Source organism: Rhineura floridana, chromosome 1 (genome assembly GCF_030035675.1).
Source record: "Rhineura floridana isolate rRhiFlo1 chromosome 1, rRhiFlo1.hap2, whole genome shotgun sequence".
In the NCBI taxonomy this organism is placed as follows: Eukaryota; Metazoa; Chordata; class Lepidosauria; order Squamata; family Rhineuridae; genus Rhineura; species Rhineura floridana.
Window position 1 is genome coordinate 302,260,811 of NC_084480.1, and position 20,421 is coordinate 302,281,231.

At 44.2% G+C, this 20,421-nt stretch overlaps 1 protein-coding gene across 3 annotated transcripts; it reads right to left on the reverse strand.

Annotated features, from left to right (window-relative positions):
• Positions 1-1,080: 1,080 nt before the first annotated feature.
• On the reverse strand, positions 1,081-19,837 carry DERL1 (derlin 1). Of its 3 annotated transcripts, XM_061605949.1 has the most exons (9): positions 19,465-19,552; positions 16,469-16,559; positions 10,970-11,081; positions 9,557-9,621; positions 8,105-8,131; positions 6,262-6,357; positions 5,065-5,117; positions 3,208-3,318; positions 1,081-1,477 (listed from the first exon to the last, which is right to left on the reverse strand). In XM_061605949.1, the coding sequence occupies exons 4-9, from the start codon at positions 9,584-9,586 to the stop codon at positions 1,339-1,341; spliced, it is 456 nt and encodes a 151-aa protein (XP_061461933.1). In that variant the 5' UTR covers positions 9,587-9,621; positions 10,970-11,081; positions 16,469-16,559; positions 19,465-19,552; the 3' UTR covers positions 1,081-1,338. The 3 variants fall into 3 exon arrangements, with proteins under 3 accessions (XP_061461933.1, XP_061461928.1, XP_061461942.1); XM_061605944.1 differs by lacking the exon at positions 16,469-16,559 and having other exon boundaries at positions 19,465-19,837; XM_061605958.1 differs by lacking the exons at positions 16,469-16,559; positions 19,465-19,552 and adding an exon at positions 11,320-11,375.
• Positions 19,838-20,421: the final 584 nt, after the last annotated feature.

The following is a 20,421-nucleotide window of genomic DNA, read 5'->3' on the forward strand; positions in this document are numbered from 1 at the left end:
TGTTCTCTGCAAGAGTCTGTTTTGCCAGCACATTCCCCACAGGCATCATGCTGTTGAAGCAGCATCCAGCAGGATTGAAACCCCACCCCCTGACATCACCCAGTGAAGTCAGCTGATTGACATGTGAGTGTGGTTTGGGAGAAATGGCCTGGCAGACCAAATGAGAACCTGGCCAGGTGGGCCAGGTTTGGTCCACTGGGCAGAGGTTCCCCACCCCTGCCTTATGGATTCCACAGAACCAGTTCTCATTTCAATCCTTTGCATATTACTCAGAAGTAAGTCCCACCAGGTTCAACAGTACTTACTCCAAGTGAGTGTGTTCATGCACAGGACTGCAGCATTAAAGTGCACCAAATCTCATATGCTGAGGGTGAGGAGGCATTTAAGTGGCCACAGCAAGATTTTCCAAAGGAACGCTAGCATTCTCCCTTTCACCCCGTTCTTCTCTGCCTCAGTGGCTCAAGTAAGCATCTCCTCCAGTCAAAACAGGTAATTGATGCCCTCAGCAGCGGGGATGCCAACATCTACTCCTACTAAATAATAAAGACTAACATTGTTATTGATATCTGAAGAGCTTCGTGGGCATAGTCAGTCATTTACAATCTCTCTCAAAGCCAAAGGATGACATTCAGCCACACGGGTTACTGTTTACTGAAGGAGAGAAGTAATTGCTGTATCTCCAAGAGAGCTTGCAGCACTTTCTGAAATCTTAGAACCTTCAGCTGACACGTTTGTGACAATTGCCAAATGTGACTTACCACCGATTGGGGAGTTTAACACCTCTTATCGATATGCAGTGGTTTTTCTTCACTGAACTAAAAATCCACCAACTCACACCCACCTCCCAACTCCACCAAAACATGTTTAGTTCGTATTGAAGCGAACTTTAAAGTCACCCTTTTAATAATTACAGTGGAAGGAAAGCAGCGTTGGACAGTTCTTTGGACAGTGTAGATTCTTATTGGACTTATTGGACTCTGTAGGACGCTTACATGAAGAGAGGCCTACAAAGTCAGGTGCAACAGCATTAATTCACCTGAGGAGAGGTTGGTAAAAGAAAATGCAATGTGCTAGACAATATTTAAAAAATGTGTTGTTTTTTTAATGGCAGCACTGAGTTGAGCACTATTGAACAGTCTGGAGTAAATCTATTCTGTCCTTTAAGTTGTGTCATCTGCCACCAGGAACAAAACAAAACAAACAAGATTTCCTAACAGGTCAGACCCAATTGCACTACAGCAAACCCAGTCCTTGAGTATACTCCACCAGTTGGAATCATTCCCATGTATGGTTGAAGATGTCCCGCACAAGGAAAAAGAAAAAGCAGAAAGTTTTTTTTCACTGGTCACCCAGCCGAAAGCCCTGGCCCCAGTTGTGTCTCCCATCACCCTGGTGGTTGTCTGCAGGTCTGCGCATGCTCGCGGGTGGCACGCCAAATCCAGAGACTCCTCCTCTCCTGTTCGGCAGCCAATGGTACCTGGGGGCCAAACAAAAGAGCTGGTCAGAAATATGCCTGTGCACCATGATAAAGCCTAATCTTTTCAAGCATAAAAAAAAAAAAAGACAATTGGTTCCAGCTTTACGCAAGTTTGCATATAAACTATAGGATAAGTGTTATCAGCTGGCCACATGTCAAAACAATTGTGTAACAAATGGCTAAAATACAGTTCAATTCTTCCCCCACCCCCTCTAAAGTAGTTTTAATCTACTTATGACTTTTTTGGCACGCCCGTAACAAACCTGCAGATCTTCTTTCTGCCAGGTTAAATTCTCCATAAAAATGCAGGGACATTGCAAAAATGTTGCCCTCCCTAGTTCAGTGAAGAAAAACCACTGCATATCGATAAGAGGTGTTAAACTCCCCAATTTAAAATCGGTGGTAAGTCACATTTGGCAATTGTCACAAACGTGTCAGCTGAAGGTTCTAAGATTTCAGAAAGTGCTGCAAGCTCTCTTGGAGATACAGCAATTACTTCTCTCCTTCAGTAAACAGTAACCCGTGTGGCTAAATGTCATCCTTTGGCTTTGAGAGAGATTGTAAATGACTGACTATGCCCATGAACCTCTTTTCTCTCTATTATGTTTGTGGGCCTGTGTCTGGTTGCTTTCCTCCTATGCACTCTGTTCCTCGTTGCCCCCTCCAAGTAAATGCCTGCCTCTTTCTCTCGAGCTTTCTGTCTACTTGCATGCTCTCTCGATGTCCGTGTCATGTCTCTGTGGATGTCTCTTCAAATTAAGTCTCTTTGCAGGACTCTACAAAGAATCATGCTCCACAAAGGTCACTCCCTGTCCTCCCTGTAAGAGACCCTGCTACAATAGACAAAGCAGAATCTCCCTCCCCACCAGGTGAGAAAAAGCAACACCACCCAAGAGGAAAGTCCCAGGGTGAAAAGGGGAGTGTTGCCTTCCTTCCACCACAGGGTGCTGGATGGTGTCTAAAGTGGAAATCCATTTCCTCATTGCTGCTTTGACACAGTAATACTCACACATCTATTTTTTCCAGCTCAGTAAGGGTCACAGAGATGCCAGTAATTATACTTGCTGCTTCCACGGTGAGAGTATGATGGTCTCCTGGGTTTGAAGCAGGAGTCTCTCCCAACCCTACCTAGAGATGCCTAGGATTGAACCTGAAGTGGCCACCTAGATGTTGTGGGACTCCTACCCCAATCAGCCCAGCCAGCATGATCAATGGTCAGGGATTATACGTGTCCAACTACATCTGGAGGGCCACTTCAGTGACCCCGGTTATAAAAGTTAACACATTAACTCGGAAAGAAAAAAAGCAGCCGGGTTAAGACCTGCATTTATGAGTAGGCATGCAGAGGCTGAGGCAGACCATCTTAGCTCTGTTTAAGATGAATTACTTGTTTTCTAGCTTCATTTGACAACTCTTATCATATTTTTCCTTCGTCTTCTTTGATTGATGGTTTCTAATGTTTCAGTTTAAAAGATCTTTTCTTATTGATCTTCATGTCAGAGATGCATGATCTACTAAACGTAGCAGCAGACCCAATCATGGATCCATCAACCTGGAAAGATGTGCTTCTGTCACCTAAATTCTCTAGTCATCACTGTTGTCAACCCTTTTCAATTGGGATAACTCCATGTTTTAAAGTAAGCTCAGTTTTCAAATAAGCAAGTCTGACTGTTTTTTTTAAAAGGAGAAAACAACTTATAAACTTATAAATAAAGTTATAAACAACTTACAGGAACTGAGGCGTTGACAGGAAATTTCTTCCCCCCAAGTCCAGTGGATATTTAAACATTAAGAAAAAGTACAAATGGCCAACTAGATTGCCGATCAGTTCATTGATGATGCTGCAGGGGAAAGGGAACATTTTACAGCTTTTACCATTGAGTAGTAAAGCATTTTCTGCAGCCAACCTGAAGGCATCTTAGGGCTGCAAACCTGTACGCCCATCTCTGGGAGCAAGTGCCATTGAACTCAATGGGGCTCACTTCTGAGCAATGTCTAGGATTGCAACACTACAGTCACACATTTGTAGGACTCAAATCGGGATAATCTAGCCACACCTCTCACGTGTTCCAAATTTGTTAAAGAACAAAACAGTCATTTTTAAAAACTGGTAGATCTTGGAATCTCTACAGATCTGTGGGAGCATGAATCCCAATGACTGGACTTTAATACAGAGTTGAGAGGCAAGTGGCGTAAGAGCACATCTGAATCCCCAGGTCTGACAAAGTCGCAACACCAAAGCTGTCCTCAAGAATCATCTGCTCCGGCTCATTTGTATTCTGCATTTGGAGGCCTTGAGGTACAGACTACCCATTGTCAATCAAATCATCATCTTTAATCACAGGGAGCCAGTGTGTTCATGGATGTAATCCCAGGATATTCACTGGGTGTCCTCATAGGGGCTAGTCCGAGGATAAAATGGGGAGAAAGAGAACCATGAGGGCCACCTTTAGCTCCTTGGCGGAAAGGCAGAACATATAGGAGATGATGGTGGTGAAGGGTCATTGTCTGTCCTTTGGATTCCAGATGTCAACACACACACGCACGCACACGTACATACGTGGGGGCATGTTCCAAGGGGGGAAAAGGAGGAAGAACCAAGGGTCGCCTGCTTAAATCCAAAAAACCTTGGATTTGGCAAAGACCTTTGGGAAGCACTGTAAGAACTTTCTATCTAGCTTCCTGGTAGCCAGCATGAAGTTGAAGTTGGTAATTTTATATTTTTATTATAGGACTTGATAGTGCCATAATAGGAATGGGCAAAAGTCAAAGCAATTGTCATACCACAGTATGCTTAGTAAACAAATCTGTATTGTCAGCAACCTTGGCTGCCCCCACAACAACCAATGAGACTAAGTAGGAGCTGGGTGGGGCAGACTTAGGGCCTCTATTGCTGGGTGCGCTTCCTTATAAAAAATGTGCCAAAAGCCCCAACTCCAAGCAGCCATGTTCAATGGACACATACTAAAAAATAGTTCCCTTTGTTCCTGCGCTCACCTTCTCCTATGGAGTGGGCAGGGTACAGGAATCTACTGCTCACGCAGGAGCAATCTCAATTTGAATGGGGCTGGTACCATGGCAAATGCCTGCTGGGTCCCTCTGGGACCTCTCTTCATGGAAACTGTTCAGAGAACCCACCAGTGAAGATCTCCAGGTTTGATCAGTGGGACAGCTGGGTAGAGCAAGGGAAAGAACGTCTTCCGCCACAACAAAAAAAAGCCATCACCTTTGCACGTATTCCTCTCAGATATCCAAATATTTTGGATGTCCTTCAGGACATGGAAGTAAGTTACATTATTCTGTGAGCACTAGGTTGTGTCCAACCTACTGCTATGTGAACTTTCCGTCAGCACTAGGACATCTGCTTGCACAACAGAATGTTCTCTCCCTCTCCACCTCCCTACCCCCATGCCACACCCTAGGGATTCCCCTAAACCTGTGGAGCAGATTTGGGGAGGGCACAGGGCATGCGAGGGGGAAAGTCCTGATGCACAAGTGGAAATCCTTGCAGGGATGACAGGATGAATTAGTTGAAAACCACCCACTAGATTTGTTCTAATACAAAAAAAGTATTTTGGAATACATACGAGCCTCCAATGATATAGTTGAAGCCCAGGATAACCCACGGTAGGTAGCATGCCTAGGATAACAATAGTATATACAAGCTTGTTTTCAACAGGAATATTGAAGTGCATGATTTGATCTTCACCTGCTTCAGAATCTGCCCAATACATCTCCTTAATTGATGGAAATTTTACATAACTAAATAAATTCTAAGGATTGCATCCAATGCTGCTGTTCTGCTCATACAGCAGACTTCCATTTGTGCAACAGAACCTCCCCCTCCTCTCTTCTGCATCCCCTGGGCACCTTCAAAATCTGCTCCAGAGGGTTGAGGACCCGTTGGGGCAGATTTTGGGGGGCGTGCAGGGAGAGGAAGTCCCATTGTGCAAGCGGAACTCCACTTGCCGCATTGGACACAACCCCATGATTACATGACACACCATAGATGTTTTTTCCACATCTTCTGGTTAAAGGTGTTCAGAAGAACATGGGTCAAGAGATTGTGCTCTACCCAACAGGCTACATGTAATTCACATCGTACAACTGCCTCTTCCTGTGTTGCAACATTCAAAGGAGACACCAGTAAAGCCCCCAAAGTTGCAGTTAAATACCTTTCTGCTTCTTTGCTCCATGCAGGGGAGCCCCTTGCCTCTGCCGACACAGAAGCTCCCCCCACAATTCTACCCTAACCCTCCCATTCTGCATTGTCTTCACCAACATTTTCTTTGCCCTTACATCTTCTCATTGCGTATTGGACCACAGTAACCACTGAATCCCCTTCCCCAAACCTAACTTTCCACAACAGCATGAACCCCCAAACCTACATAGCTGGCAACTAAGAGAAGACATGGCCATTTGGGATGAGGTGGCTAGGAGCATCAAGCAAGATGAGTACAGGTCAAGGAGCTCTGCAGGATTCTTCAAAAGCCCATGCCTGGTTGCTGCATCTCAAGATGTTTCTAAAGCACAAACTGAGGAACAAAGGTGCAGCCATCTCACAAGGAGTCTATGCCTATTGTGGCCAAGGCACGTGATACCAACCCCAACGAAGTGTCTTTAGTGGCAGCAAATGAGCTCACCTGATGCCAGCATTCCTTCAATAATCTAGACAAGGTGACTGGCCACAGAGGAACTGCCTCTCCTCCTGAATGAGAAGGCGAGGTTCCTTTGATATGGGCAAACAGACTCCAGAAAAGGGAAGCCCGGCCCTCGGGCCTTACCTTAAACCGTGTCCCAAACCAAAACGATACAATCATGTCTCTGTTCAGCTGGGCCCAGACATAAAGCACTGACATGATCAAGGGAATCATCAGCAACTACAAGAGAATGATGAAACAGAATTGTCGAGAATGGATACAGGAGACCTGAGCAACTGCAGACAATTCACAATAAAAAGAAAATGCAAAGAAGCCTGTTGTTCAGTTCTCTCTCCAAGACATACGAAAGTCACACATAACATTAAACCATAGTTTAGCATTATGAAAACAAGTCTCAGGCTCATGTACGTCCTCCACAGAGGAGTTTGGGTGTCTGTTTTTGATTAACTGCAGCTTGCTGGGTTATTTGAATTTGAAAACTGGTTATAATCTTGGCTTGTTTTCACAAACTTTAGTTATGCTGATCCACAGTTTAGAGTTCAGTCAATACACCAAGCCGTAGTTAAGGTAAACCGATGCAGAAGCTTCTGACCTCCAGAGTGGGGGGGGGGGAGCGCATGGACGCCCAAGGTTTGCTGTGGCTTGTCCTCATCACAGAGAAATCACACCACACCTGCAAACGCATCATCATTATGAATGAATTGAGGAACAAACATATTTAGGAATGGGGTTTCTCTCTTTGCACCAGGTGTCCATACTTTGTGATCCACTAAGCAGAAAGCAGCCAACCACCAGCCAGGTAGGACAGCGTGCCATGGCTTGATAAATCTGGCTTTGTTAACTGGCTGATAGCAAACGCAAAGGACTGGGTTGCCTTCAGTTTGGTGGGCCACAAGCCATGGAAGCTTGATGCATTAGAGAAACACTCCATTCCTAACCTTGCTTATTCTAGAATTAAGTCCCACTGATTTCACCAAGATCTCACCAAGTCCCAAATCTCACTTGGGATTGCAACCCTCAGCATTACACAAGTCTGCTCAAATTACAAGGAAAAAAAGGTGCTAGTCCTACAGTTTAACAGGTGCTAGTCCTACAGCTCATAAAAACCAAGTATGTGATTTGGAGGTTGAGAGGGAACAGGGTACAGTTGGATGCCTACGTTTGAAACTCTGGGAATATCTCCTAAATTTTCCCCACTATGTGGGGCAAAGATTTCAGAGCAGCTATTTGAAACCCAGCTGGAAAGGAATACTCACTCTTTGACATCAGCAATGCAGCTACCTGCCTGGCTAACAACAGATTGCATTCAAGTGCTAAGTGATGGTTTAACATCATTACATTAGGGACAGAGAACCTGTGGCCCTCCACTTCCCTCAGCCACAGCCAGCATAACCAATGGTCACGGATGATGAGGGTTGTAGTCCACCAACATCTGGAGTCCCAGATGTTCTCCAACCTGCATTACATGAATGAGCCTTGAGCTTATGTGTTCCCTCCTCCAGCAAGCAAGAGGCATTATCAGAGGTCAAGGGCACATTCCAGCCAGGCAAAAGCATTCAAGGAGGATGCAAAGCAGGGCCAGCAAAGAGTGTCATTGAGAAAAGTTCTGAGGGCCAGATAGAGATGCTTGAGGTGGGGGCTACAATGGGCCCCCAGGCCTGAGATTCCCCACACCGCAGCCATGTTCTCTTACGTAGGGCTATTTCTCATACTGGTTTGCACTAAGGTACACATACCCAAATACACATCAATCTTGCCAAACGGGAAAGACAAATAACCGTTTAGTTTGGTGCTCTCTCTTGTCAAACACTAACAAGCGCAAACTTATCCTCCCCCCACCCGCTGCCATCACACTGGTTTACATACATGCCGCTCCTATCTGACATGATCCATGTGAATTCTGTACTTGTATGAAAGAGTGTGTCCTTTATAAGCAAGATTACTTTGAAAACAGAGAGACACTCACCTGCATATTCATTGCCAAGCCAGTAATCTTTCATTGTTTCACTAAGGAATAACAAATACAAAAAATGCAATACTATGGTGAGAAATATTTAATGTTTGAAACCAAGAGCAGGGCAGAACCTGTCTCGAAATCTCCTACATGGCTTTGAGATTGTGCGTCTGGCTTGTGAAAATACGGTGGGTGAGCGAGCAAGTGAACCAGATTCAACACAGCACAGTGCAGAAAATGTTCTGGAAGCTAGACACTGGGGGAGGATTACTTGAGAATAGCTATACTTGTGTATACTACTAGACCTTACCATTAACACTACATGAACCAGCCGTAATGAGCTCTGTGGAAGTTTGGACTCGCATGTCCATCCCCCACCAACACACACATCTTTCCTCCTCCATGGAAGGAGGAAGACTACTGTCAAGTTTAGTTTTGCTTTCAAACAATCTCATCTTAGCATTAGATACAAACGAAGGATCCCAGTTTAACACAGTTGCTACATTAGCCAGTCTTGAAGTGGGTTTGTTTATTAACTAACCATGGTTCATTTTAAAGCAGGATTCCTGGTTTGTACATAATGCAAAGAAAAATTCCTTGAACTCTAAATTTGGCAGAAGTCCTCCTCCCAGCCACACAGGAGAGGGAAGAACGTGCAAGCCTGACACTTCATTTGTGCTCATTAACTGTCATCCATATAGTGCTAAACAGTGATTTAACGTTAAGTGCAAACTAGGCCAATGGTGCCACACTATAAAACTTTATATGTAGATAGCATTTTCCTGAGCTTCTCACCAGTAATCCTTACAGCTATCCCTATACCCCAGTGATTCTCAAACGGTGCGCCGCGGCACACTGGTGTGCCACAAGGGGTGGATAGGTGTGCCGCGAATATTATGAAAGCATATTATTATTAAGGTATCTTTATTCATAGTTTAAAATATATTAATATATTTTTAATTTTGTACATGAAGTGCGAACCAAAAAAGATTGAGCACCACTGCTCTACACACACAGCAAGAGAGAGAAGGAGAGCCAGTATTATCACATTACAGTGCAACTCAATGGCTGCTAGCCATGATGGCTATGTTCTACCTCCACTGTCGGAGGCAGCATGCCCTAAATGCCAGCTGCTGGAAACCGCAGGAGGGGAGAGTGCTGTTGCACTCAGGTCCTGGTTGTGGGCTTCCCATAGGCATCTGGCTGGCCATTGTGGGAACAGGATCCTGGACTAGATGAGCCACTGGCTTGATCTGTCAGGCTATTCTTAAAGGGAGCATGAGGAAGGAAGGCAGATGGTGGCTTGACTAAGGTCACTCAGTGAATTAGTGAGTGAAACAAGATTTGAACTGAACACATTGAGGATTACAGATGAGACTCGCAGACACACACACCACACCCCTCTGCAGCTGTTCTTCCAGAGCTCAAACATGTCAAGACTCTGGTGGCAAATAAAAAGGATACAACTATGCAGATCCAGTTAAACAGAAGCATGAACAAATAGTCTGCAGGTCTCCCATCGAAAGCACCTGTGAACAAAGCGCAGTGTTAGAGCAAGCTGAAATCCTTGGCAGTTGTTTTGCTATATTCCCCCAAGAGGTGTTGGTTGGCTCTTAAGGGCTATGATTATATTGTATGACACAACTGCAGCTTTTGTTCAGAGGAAGAAACAAGAAACTGCTCCATTTTAGGAACCTGCAGGAAGAGTCAGTGATGATTTTTCCAATGAAGACATGCCAGAAAAAAAACTGCTATTTTAATAGACCCTAAATATACTATCCTCTCTCCATATTTCAGGATGGAAAGCCTATTTTTATTTATATTTTTAATTTATAATAATATTTTATTTATAACACTATAAATATGGGTACCAGCTTTGGCTTTAGTGCTATTTTTTCTGCAAAAATACAGGAAACAATCTTGCAATGCAATCCTATACACATGTACATCCCAGTCAATTCAAAGTAAACAAGTATAGGATTATAGCCTTAATAAGTGCCTCAAAGTGGAACCCATATCATGATCAGTTTTAAAAAATAAGTCTGTCCCCATCTTCTTCTTAGTCCCAACACCCTCATGCCTCAAATCCAACACAGTGTACACATACACACTGAATTGCCATTAATCTCTCGTGGGTGGTATTCAATGCTAGTTCAACTCAGAGCAGACCCACTGAAGTTAGACATGACTAATTTAAGTTCATTAATTTCCATGGGTCTGCTCTGAGCAGGACTTAGCCTGGACCCATGGGGTTGTATTCAACTATCATGGGTCCCCTGTTCAAGGCCGTCTCCCACTGGAGGACAAGGAGGGGAGGCTATTTTCACAGATTCCCCCTGTAGCCCCATCTCCCTCAAAAAGATGCTCCACAGGGAGGCCCTTCCAGAAGAGCATGGGAGGTGGCGCTGAGCGTTGCAAGGGGAACTGGTGGACATCTGGGTTCAACCCCGTGGGTTCTGCAGTGCCTTACATAAAGAAGGGTGGGTTCAGCGAGATCAGAATTGAGAATTTTTCATGGCTCAGCAGTAGAGCATCTTGCCTTGCATGCAGAAGGTCTCAGATCCAATCTGCAGGCAGGGCTGGGAGAGAACCCCGTCGGAAATCCTGGAGAGCCACTGCCAGCCAGCGTGGACAATAATGAGCTAGCTGGACCAATGGTCAGACTCAGTATACGGCAGTTTCCTACGTTTCTACTAATATAGTTATGCTTCTTGTCTCACATGGATCTATTCTTTTTACTTTAGACCATGAGCCAAATTAGTCTCTATCTCCACAAGATGGACCCAGAGGATTATACAGGAAAGTGGAAAGCAACTAGTGTCACTGAATACAACTAAATAGTATGCTCACATAACTAGATATTTAATGTTACGTTACCTGTTTCTAATCGCGATGAATACTGGTACAAAAAATATAAGTTCACCAGGTAAAGAAAGCCCGTGCCTTGGCCGACAGGAAAATAGAACGTTGCAGTTATTGGCCTCCAGATCTGTTCAAACAAGAAACCACATGAATTCAGAATCCTTTTAGAGGGAGAAGCAAAGAGTCTTGTGGCACCTGAAATACTGACAAATTCATTTTGGCGTAAGCTTGGTGGACCACAGTCAACTTCACTGAGTGCATGAAGTATAATCCTAACTTGGCAAGCACGAGGGCAGGGGCGGGAGACAGATGAAGGGGAGTGCAGTTAGAGTGAAATGTAAAGCAAACAGAATAGTGACGATTACCTAAAAGGATTTTATTACACAAGCAACTTCTCCTTTGAGGATTCAGCTTTATCCATCTATAGAAATTAAAAAGTAGATTTCTATGAGGATGGTTACTTTTCCCAATACAATTTTGTGTGGCTTGCACAGACGTCTCACCCGTGAACTTTAGCACATCTCCACCTGTTTTATGCCTATGACATTTCAAGAATAGGCTGGCTCGCTGAGTGAGAAGTAGCAGCCACGTAAACAGTGTTGCCACAAGGGGCTCACCATGTTCATATTTTTGACACACCATAGCAAAGTCATCTACATAATCCTGCCCAACAGAAAAAAAGAATTACTTTCACCTACACTTGTAAGACTAAGTAAACTTAAATAGTAAAGTGTTACCTGATCATGCAAATATTCTGACAGCACAAGCATATGCACATTTACTCAGAAGTCACACTACATATAATGAGACTTACTCCCAGCTGAGTGTGCAAAGGTCTGCAGCCTGAGCATGATAAGGATACACTCATAGAAATACCTATGATCAAGCAAATTGTACCATGGTATAGTTCAGGGATGGGCAATTTACATTGATCATCCCTGAAAGCCAGTGTGGTGTAGTAATTAGTGTTGGACTGAGACCTGGGAGACCCAGGTTCAAAACCAAGCTCAGCCATGAAGCTCACTGGGTAACCTTGGACCAGTCACTGCCTCTCAGCCTAGCCTACCTCACAGGGTTGTAGTGAGGATAAAATGAGGAGAGGGAGAACCATGTATGCGACCTTGAGCTCCTTGGAGAAAAGGTGGAATATAAATGCAATAAACAAATAATAAATACATAATTGTCCCTGACTATTGGCCATACAGAGTCCAACAACATCTGAGGGATTACAAAACCCCTAGTAAGTTAATTATCCATCTGGGTCATGACCTCACAACCCTGTGCCAACCAAAGAGAAGGTATGTCTGTCCCAGTTCCACATTTATTTATTTATCATATCCTGTCCTTCCTCCCAGGAGGAGTCCAGGACGGCATCCAGGTCATTCACGAAAACGTTAAAGGGAACCAATTAACTATGGAGGTGGTGGGCTCTCCAGCACTGAAGGCCTTCAAGAGGCAGCTGGACAGCCATCTGTCAGGTATGCTCTACCTTGGATTCCTGCATTAAGCAGGGAGCTGGACTCAATCTTATAGGCCCCTTTCAACTCCACTATTCTATGATTCTATGCTTCTAGGTCCCAATACTGTTCCTTTGGGGATCCTGCTACTTTATGAGAACTGACTATTTGCTTCCTGTTCTTTAACCAATTTTTGATCCATAAGAGTAGGTGTGGCGAACCTTTGGTCTTCCAGATGTTACCAAACTACAACTCCCACCATCCCTGGTCATTGGCCATGCTGGCCAGAGATGATGGGAGTTGTAGTTCAGCAACACGTGGAAGGCCAAAGGTTCCCCACACCTGCATAAGAGAATCTGTCCTCTTGGCCAGGGCCGGCCCCAGGTATGCCGGGGCCCTGGGGCATCAGCTTGCCCTGGGCCCCGGCATGTGCATGTGCATGCACTCCCCCCACCCCCCACCTACCTGTCTCCTGTCTTTTAGCATTGCCATTAGCCAAGATGGTGGCCACAGTTTCCCTAAGGGGATGAAGCCTCCGCCGGCATCTTTGTTGATGGCACGTGCATCTCTGCCATCAACCAAGATGGCGGCAAGGGCTTCAGTACCTTAGGGAAACCTCAGCTGCCATCTTCATTAAGGGTAATACTAAAAGACAGGAGACAGGTAGGTGGGGCAAGAGAATGGCAGGCAGGCGAAAGCTCCTGCCCTGCGATCTGTGGCTGCTGCCGCGGATCACAAAAGGGGGCAGAGGGGCCCCTGAGGGCCCCCTTGTAGCTCCAGGAGCCCTCAGCCAGTGCCCCACCTGGCCACCCTTTAGAACCGGCCCTGCTCTTGGCCCATGATTGCTAAGCTTACTCACAAGTCTTTGGTGAAGGATTGAAAGTCTAATTCTACAATGTTAACTGGATCACCTCCATTTATATGATTATTGACACTCTCAAAGATTAGTGAGACAGGATGCATCCTTGCAGAAGCCATGCTGGTTCTAGTTCAGCAAGACTTGTTCTTCTATATACTTGGCAATCCTATCTGAACAATGCTTTCCATTAGTTATCCCAGAACAGATGTTAAGCTAACTGGCCTGTAATTTCCTGGATCCTCCCTAGATCCCTTTTTAAAAACTGGTGTTTTAAAACAATGCAGCCACTTTCCAGCAGGGCTGTGGAGTCGGTACACCAGACCTTCAACTCCGACTCCTCTATTTTTCTACTGTCCGACTCCTTCATAAATGGCAAATGTATATTAACTAGTAATAACAAATTTACTGTAGTAAAATGGTAGCACAAGGCATTTCATCACCACCACGTGAATCCAGAGCTTGGAAAAGTTACTTTTTTAAACTACAATTCCCATCAGCCCCAGGGATTGGGCTTGTGGGAGTTGTAGTTCAAAAAAGTAACTTTTCCAAGCTCTGGATTCACATGGTGGTGATGAAATGCCTTGTGCTACCATTTTACTACAGTAAATTTGTTATTACTAGTTAATATACATTTGCCATTTATGAAGGAGTTGAAGTCAGAGTTGGTACATTTCTACCAACTCCAACTCCACCCAAAATTGCTCCCGACTCTGACTGCACGACTCCGACTCCGCAGCCCTGCTTTCCAGTGCTGAGGTATAAATGCTGATTTCAGGGACAAGTTACATATTTTTGTTTCAAAGCAATTTCACATCAGAACTCTGGTGGATGGGATCTGGGGCCAGTGATCTGTCAGCTTTTAATTTGTCAATAAGGCCTAGAACTTTGCTCTTGTTACCACTATTTGCCTCAGCTTTCCCTTCCTGAGAAAGTTAGTTCAAGCACAAGGATCTGCCTTACATCATCAGCTGTGAAGACAGATGTAAACAACTAACTGAGCTTCTCTGCTATCTCCTTATCCTTCTTTAGCACATCTTTGACTCCCTCGTCATCTGAAGGTCTAACCACCTGCTTAGTTGGTTTTCTGCTTCTAATGTACTTAAATAATTTTATTGTTGGTCTTAATATTTTAGCGGTGTGCTCCAATTTTCTTTTCTTTACATGCCTTATTGTCTGCTTGCATTTATTTTGCCAGAGTTTGAGTTTCATTTTGTACTCATTTGGACAAGACTTCCATTTTCTGAAGAAAGCCTTCTTGCCTCTAATACCTTTCTTGTCTCTGCTGATTAATCATGATGGCAACTTTCTGTCCTACATGGTAGCTTTCCTGATCTGTGGTATACATTCTAGCTGAGCTTCCATTATTGTGGTTTTGAAGACTTTCCTCTTTCAACAAGCCTTTTAAATTGAGACCTATCCCAGTCTGCATCTGTGTTGGAATTGCTTTTTAATATATATTTTTTAAAACAATATGTTTTTTAACCCTTTTTTAAAAGATGTTTTTAAAGCTTTTTAAAAAAGTTTTTAAAGTTGATTTAATGTATTTTAAGGTCTGTTTTTATGATTTTGCTGTGTTTTTAGCACGTTTGTTTGCCGCCCTGGGCTCCTGCTGACAGGAAGGGCAGGATATAAATCAAATAATAAATAAATAAATAAATAATCCCCAAGCAATCTGGAGAGATTTGACCATCTTGACTTTCCCTTTCAAATTCCTTTCTATCAATCCCCTCACTTTTTAGAGATTTGCTCTTTTGACATCAAATGTGACTGTGCTGGACTTACCTGGCAATTGTCCACTTACAAACATGTTGGATTTGATAACACTATCATCACTTTCCCAATTGGTTCAATACCACTTATATATTGAACCAACTCTTGGGCACCAGTTAAGATTAAGTTCAGGGTCGCCTCCCCTCTGATCAGTTCCCATGACAAACTGTGCTAGGATATAGTCATTTAGGGCATCTAGAAATTTTTACCTCTCTGTTGCAACTAGAACACACATTTATCCAGTTTATGGAAGCATAACTGATGTTGTGCATTACTACAACATCTTCTTTTTTGGATGCCTCCTTGACTTCACTCTCCATCTAAAGTTCACCCTAGGCATTTTGATAAGCTGGTGGTAGTATGTCTGCAGTGCTAAGTTACCACCCTGGGCTCCTACTGGGAGAAAGGGCAGGACATAAATCTAATAAATAAATAAGTTACTTATGGGGCCCACTATTCCCATCCACAGCAATTCTACTGCAAAATCTTTCCCTTCTGGGATTTCGAGCTTTTTGAACTCTGTCCTTTTTGAAGTACAGAGGGACACCACCTTCCGTATGCCCTTCTCTGTCTTTCCTATAGAGTTTGCATCCAGAGACAACTGTGTCCTAGTATTGTCCATTATACCCACTATATCTATACTCTTCATTAGACCAAGCAGTCCAGCTCACCCATCTTGGCTCAGTGACATTTAGCTTTATCACATAATCACCTATACATGGTAACTCTGTCGCACATGCCTGGTACATTTGACAGAGTTTTTATATCCTATGATTCTTTGGCTTCACATCATCTCCCTCACTTATCCCAAACTCTGTGCTCCTCATTCTGTCTGCTTTCCTCCAATGACCAACTTCAAAGCTGCTCTGATACACTTTTGATTGTAAATGCCAACAGTCTGGTTCCATCCTGGTTCAATGAAGCCTGTCTTTTTGTAGAGGCCTGGATTGTCCCCAAGTATTCCCCATTGCCTAACCAAGTCAAATGCCTCCTCCTGACACTACCATCTCATGCATATGTTAACAATGTTTTGCTGGGATTTTAGAGAAAGCTGAAGGTTCTAGGACCTAAACTTTGCTTCCAGGATCTCACGATTATATTTCCTCATTATTAATGCCCCACAGTCACTGACTCCTCCCCAGCTCTATCCAGGCACTATGTGATATCCACAACCTTCGCATCAGGCAAGCCAGTCACTATGTGGTCTGACTCCATCACAGCCTATCTGTGTCTGTAATACTTGAATTGCCCACTACCAGGAGCCGCCCAGAGTATCCTCTGTGCAAGAGAATATCTGTCTGTCCCACAATGAATGGGCTCCTTCTAAGGAATCAGCTTACTTTCCCTCAACGTGGCACCTTCCCAGAGACTCTCTTCCAGCAGAGGAACTGTCACCCTATCCCATCCATACAGGTCTTGTCCACAAACCTCTCCGTCTGATTCACTCAGCTTCTCTAAGTCAGCTCCCTTCGTCTCAAAAAAATGAACTTGCTCCCCAAGAGCCAGGACCACATTGCACCTGTTGATTTGGGAATGCAATTAATGTTAGAGCTTGCCCAGCCAATTCTTGTGCAATGCACCAATGCTGAATTTTCATCCTTGAATGTTCCATCTTTGTCATCCATTCTAGTCCATCATGGACGTGCTGATGTTTGCTGAAGTTGATGGTGCGGCACGCCTGGTAGGATCCAGATTAACAGCACTGAGCACACGCTCATGACTTCTGCCCAGCAGGCAGTTAGTCATAAATGTGACATTTTAGGCAATACACTGAATATTTTATGTTTTCTATCTGCACGTCTGTTATTTTTATTTCTTAAAATGTCTTCACTTTGGAGCTTGGGATTTGTCGAAAAATCATGAAGGGGAGTGGGGGAGAGAGAACAGCATAGTCTGCCCTGGCCTACCCACCCTGCTGCCGCAATCACTTGTTACCTTGACACTTCATTACTAGGGCTGAGGTTCTTTGTCACATGCAGATGCCCTCTTGCTTGTAGAAGGACTGCGCATATGAACAACATCATGCACTTGCTTTACTCCTCCCTTCTCATGAGCCATAAATCTCAGAAAGTCTTCAGTTATAGTTACTTCCCGTATCCACACCAACAAAGTACCGTTAATGGCTTCCAAACAAACCAAGATACTGACATTTAACCATGACTTCATATCCTGGTTGGTTCAGAAGCCACTAACCATAGTTTCTCAGTCAGACACAATGGAAAGCAATATAAATGAAGACTTCCTGGCTTGTTCACTCATTTGCACAAAAGGAGGAGCAAAGTGGCAGCATACAATGGAACAAGGTTTGGAAGCCTCTTCTGTTATGAAGCTGATGCATGATCTTCCCAACATGGGCAGTGGAGTTTCATGGGAATGTGAACATGAAGGGGCAGGATTGCCGCTTGAGACTAATAAACAAATGGTCAAGGAACATCTAATCACTTTGTTCATATTTCCAGGGCCCAATGAACTGCATTCTAGAGTATTAAAGGAACTGGCTGAAGAACTCTCGGAATCACTGTCTATTATCTTTGTGAAATTGTGGAGAACTGGTGAAGTGCCAGATGATTAGAGAAGGGCTAATGTTGTCCCTATCTTCAAAAAGGGCAAAAAGGAACCTGGACTACTCAGACTGACTTTAATCCCTGGGAAAATGCTGGAGCAGAATATAAAACGGTAAATCTGTAAACACCTTGAAAACAATGCAGTGATTACTAGAAACCAACATGGATTTATGAAGAACAAAACCTGCCAGGCTAATCTTATCTCATTTTTTGATCGGGTAACCTCACTCATAGACTGTGGGAATGCTGTGGATGTAATATATCTCAACTTCAGTAAAGCTTTTGACAAAGTGCCCCATGATATTCTGATTACCAAACTGGCTAAATGTGGGCTGGATGGAACAACTATCAAGTGGATCCACAGTTGGCTACAGAATCGTACTCAAAGAGTGCTTGTCAATGGTTCCTTCTCAGACTGGGGGGAGATAACAAGCAGGATACCGCAGGGCTCGGTCTTGGGCCCAGTGCTCTTTAACATTTGTATTAATGACTTAGATGGGGAGCTGCAGGAAATGCTTATCAAATTTGCAGATGACACAAAATTGGGAGGCATAACTAATACCTTAGAAGACAGAAACAAAATTTGAAGGGATCTTAATAGGCTGGAGCATTGGGCTGAAAACAACAGAATGAAATTTAACAGGGATACATGCAAAATTCTACAACTAGGAAAAAGAAACCAAATGCACAGTTATAAGAAGGGGGATACTTGGCTAAGCAATACTACATGCAAGAAAGATCTTGGGATTGTTATTGATCACAAACTGAATATGAGCCAACAGTGTGATGTGGCTGCAAAAAAGGCAAATGCTATTTTAGACTGCATTAACAGAAGTATAGTTCCCAAATCACGTGTGAAGTATTGACTTCCCTCTATTCAGCACTGGTTACGCCTCATCTTGAGTACTGCGTCCAATTCTGGACACCACACTTTAAGAAGGATACAGCCAAACTGGAACAAGTTCAGAGGAGGGCAACAAGGATGATCAGGGGACTAGAAACAAAGTCCTATGAGAGAGACTGAAAGAACTGGGCATGTTTAGCCTTGAGAAGAAAAGACTGAGGGGAGATATGATAGCACTGTTCAAGTACATGAAAAGTTGCCATACAAGAGGATGGCCAGGATCTGTTCTTGATTGTTCCAGAGTGCAGGACACGGAATAATGGGCTCAAGGTGCACAAAGCCAGATTTCAACTGAACATCAGGAAAAACTTCCTTAACTTCCTAGCAGTACGACAATGGAACCAGTTAGGGATGTGGTGAGCTCTCCAACACTGGAGGCATTCAACAGGCAGCTGGACATCCACCTGTCAGGGATGCTTTAAGTGGGCTTCCTGCATTGAGCAAGGCCTTATAAACCCCTTCCAACTCTATGATTCTATGACTAAATCAGCATTTGAATCCCTAGTCTCTCCAATGAAGTCAAACATGCTGTCCAATACACTGTCCTGGCTCAAACGAAGTCTTTAACTTTCACCACTAAACTATCAGGAGCTTTGCTCTCAGAAAACACAGACACAGGAGTCCTGTTTTTTTTTAATTAAAAAAAACCCTTTTGTGATGCTTCCTTGCATAGGTGTCATTCAGTGACATTCAAGACAGAAAAAAAGAGAAGTAAGGGTTTCAGGTTGTGTTCCCTCGCCATCGTGTGCCCACATTAACATTTCCAACGTTGCTTCTCGTCCACTATCAATCCTGCCAAATGAAGTACCTGGCGAACTACGATTCCCCACATGTTAGACTGAGACTATATTAACCGAAGTGACTACAATTCCCAGGATGCAGAGCACGTAACTGTCGAGCGATTCTACCGCTAGGATGTGCTATGTATGCCGGGAGCTGTAGTCCGTATCCCCTACCTGGAAGCGGTTGATAAAGGCTTCGGGCCACAGGAAGAGATAGAAAGGGCTGATGAGGCCTAGCTTGCCGAAGAGAGGAACCGCGATGGAAGCGGCAAACCAGTAGCGAGTGATAAGCGGGATGCTCCGGAACCACTCCCCGAGGTCCGACATCTCGCCTCCGCCACCGAGGTGCTGCTGTTGCTGCTGCCGGGAGGCCCAGGCGCTGGGCGCCTTTGATGTTAGGCTTTCTGCTTCCCGCCGCTGCCGAAGCTGCTCGTACAGCGAAGCCGAGGAGGTTGGACGGTGGGTGGGACCTGCCTTCCTCCGACGTGGCCGCACCGAATTCAACCGAGCAACGGCCACTTCCGGTTTCCGCCTTCTGTTTGAGGAGCAACAGAACACGAAGGGGGGCGAGGCGGAAAGAGCGGCTCTGAAAGTTCCAGTTCTTAAAGGGACAGGGATTTTTTCCTCTTCCCCAATGCATGTTGTTGTTGTTATGTGCCTTCAAGTCGATTACGACTTATGGCGACCCTATGAATCAGTGACCTCCAACAGCATCTGTCATGAACCACCCTGTTCAGATCTTATAAGTTCAGGTCTGTGGCTTCCTTTATGGAATCAATCCATCTCTTGTTTATTATTATTATTTATTCTTTTTCTACTCCCTTCTGTTTTTCCCAGCATTATTGTCTTTTCTAGTGAATCAGGTCTTCTCATGATGTGTCCAAAGTAGGATAACCTCAGTTTCATCATTTTAGCTTCTAGTGACAGTTCTTGTTTAATTTGTTGTAATGCCCAATTATTTGTCTTTTTCGCAGTCCATGGTATGCGCAAAGCTCTCCTCCAACACCACATTTCAAATGCGTTGATTTTTCTCTTATCCGCCTTTTTCACTGTCCAACGTTAACATCCATACATAGAGATCGGGAATACCATGGAGACCTGAGCCCAGGAAATAAAGAACGAATGCAAGGC

Coding starts and splice junctions, on each gene's coding strand:
- DERL1 (XM_061605944.1), bottom strand. CDS start 19,617: ATGTCGGACCTCGGGGAGTGGTTCCGGAGCATCCCGCTTATCACTCGC. Junction 8,132..9,556: donor TTAACTGGATCTGCATAGTT/GTATCCTTTTTA, acceptor AAACAATGAAAG/ATTACTGGCTTGGCAATGAA. Junction 5,118..6,261: donor GGTTTGGGACACGGTTTAAG/GTAAGGCCCGAG, acceptor TTGTTATCCTAG/GCATGCTACCTACCGTGGGT.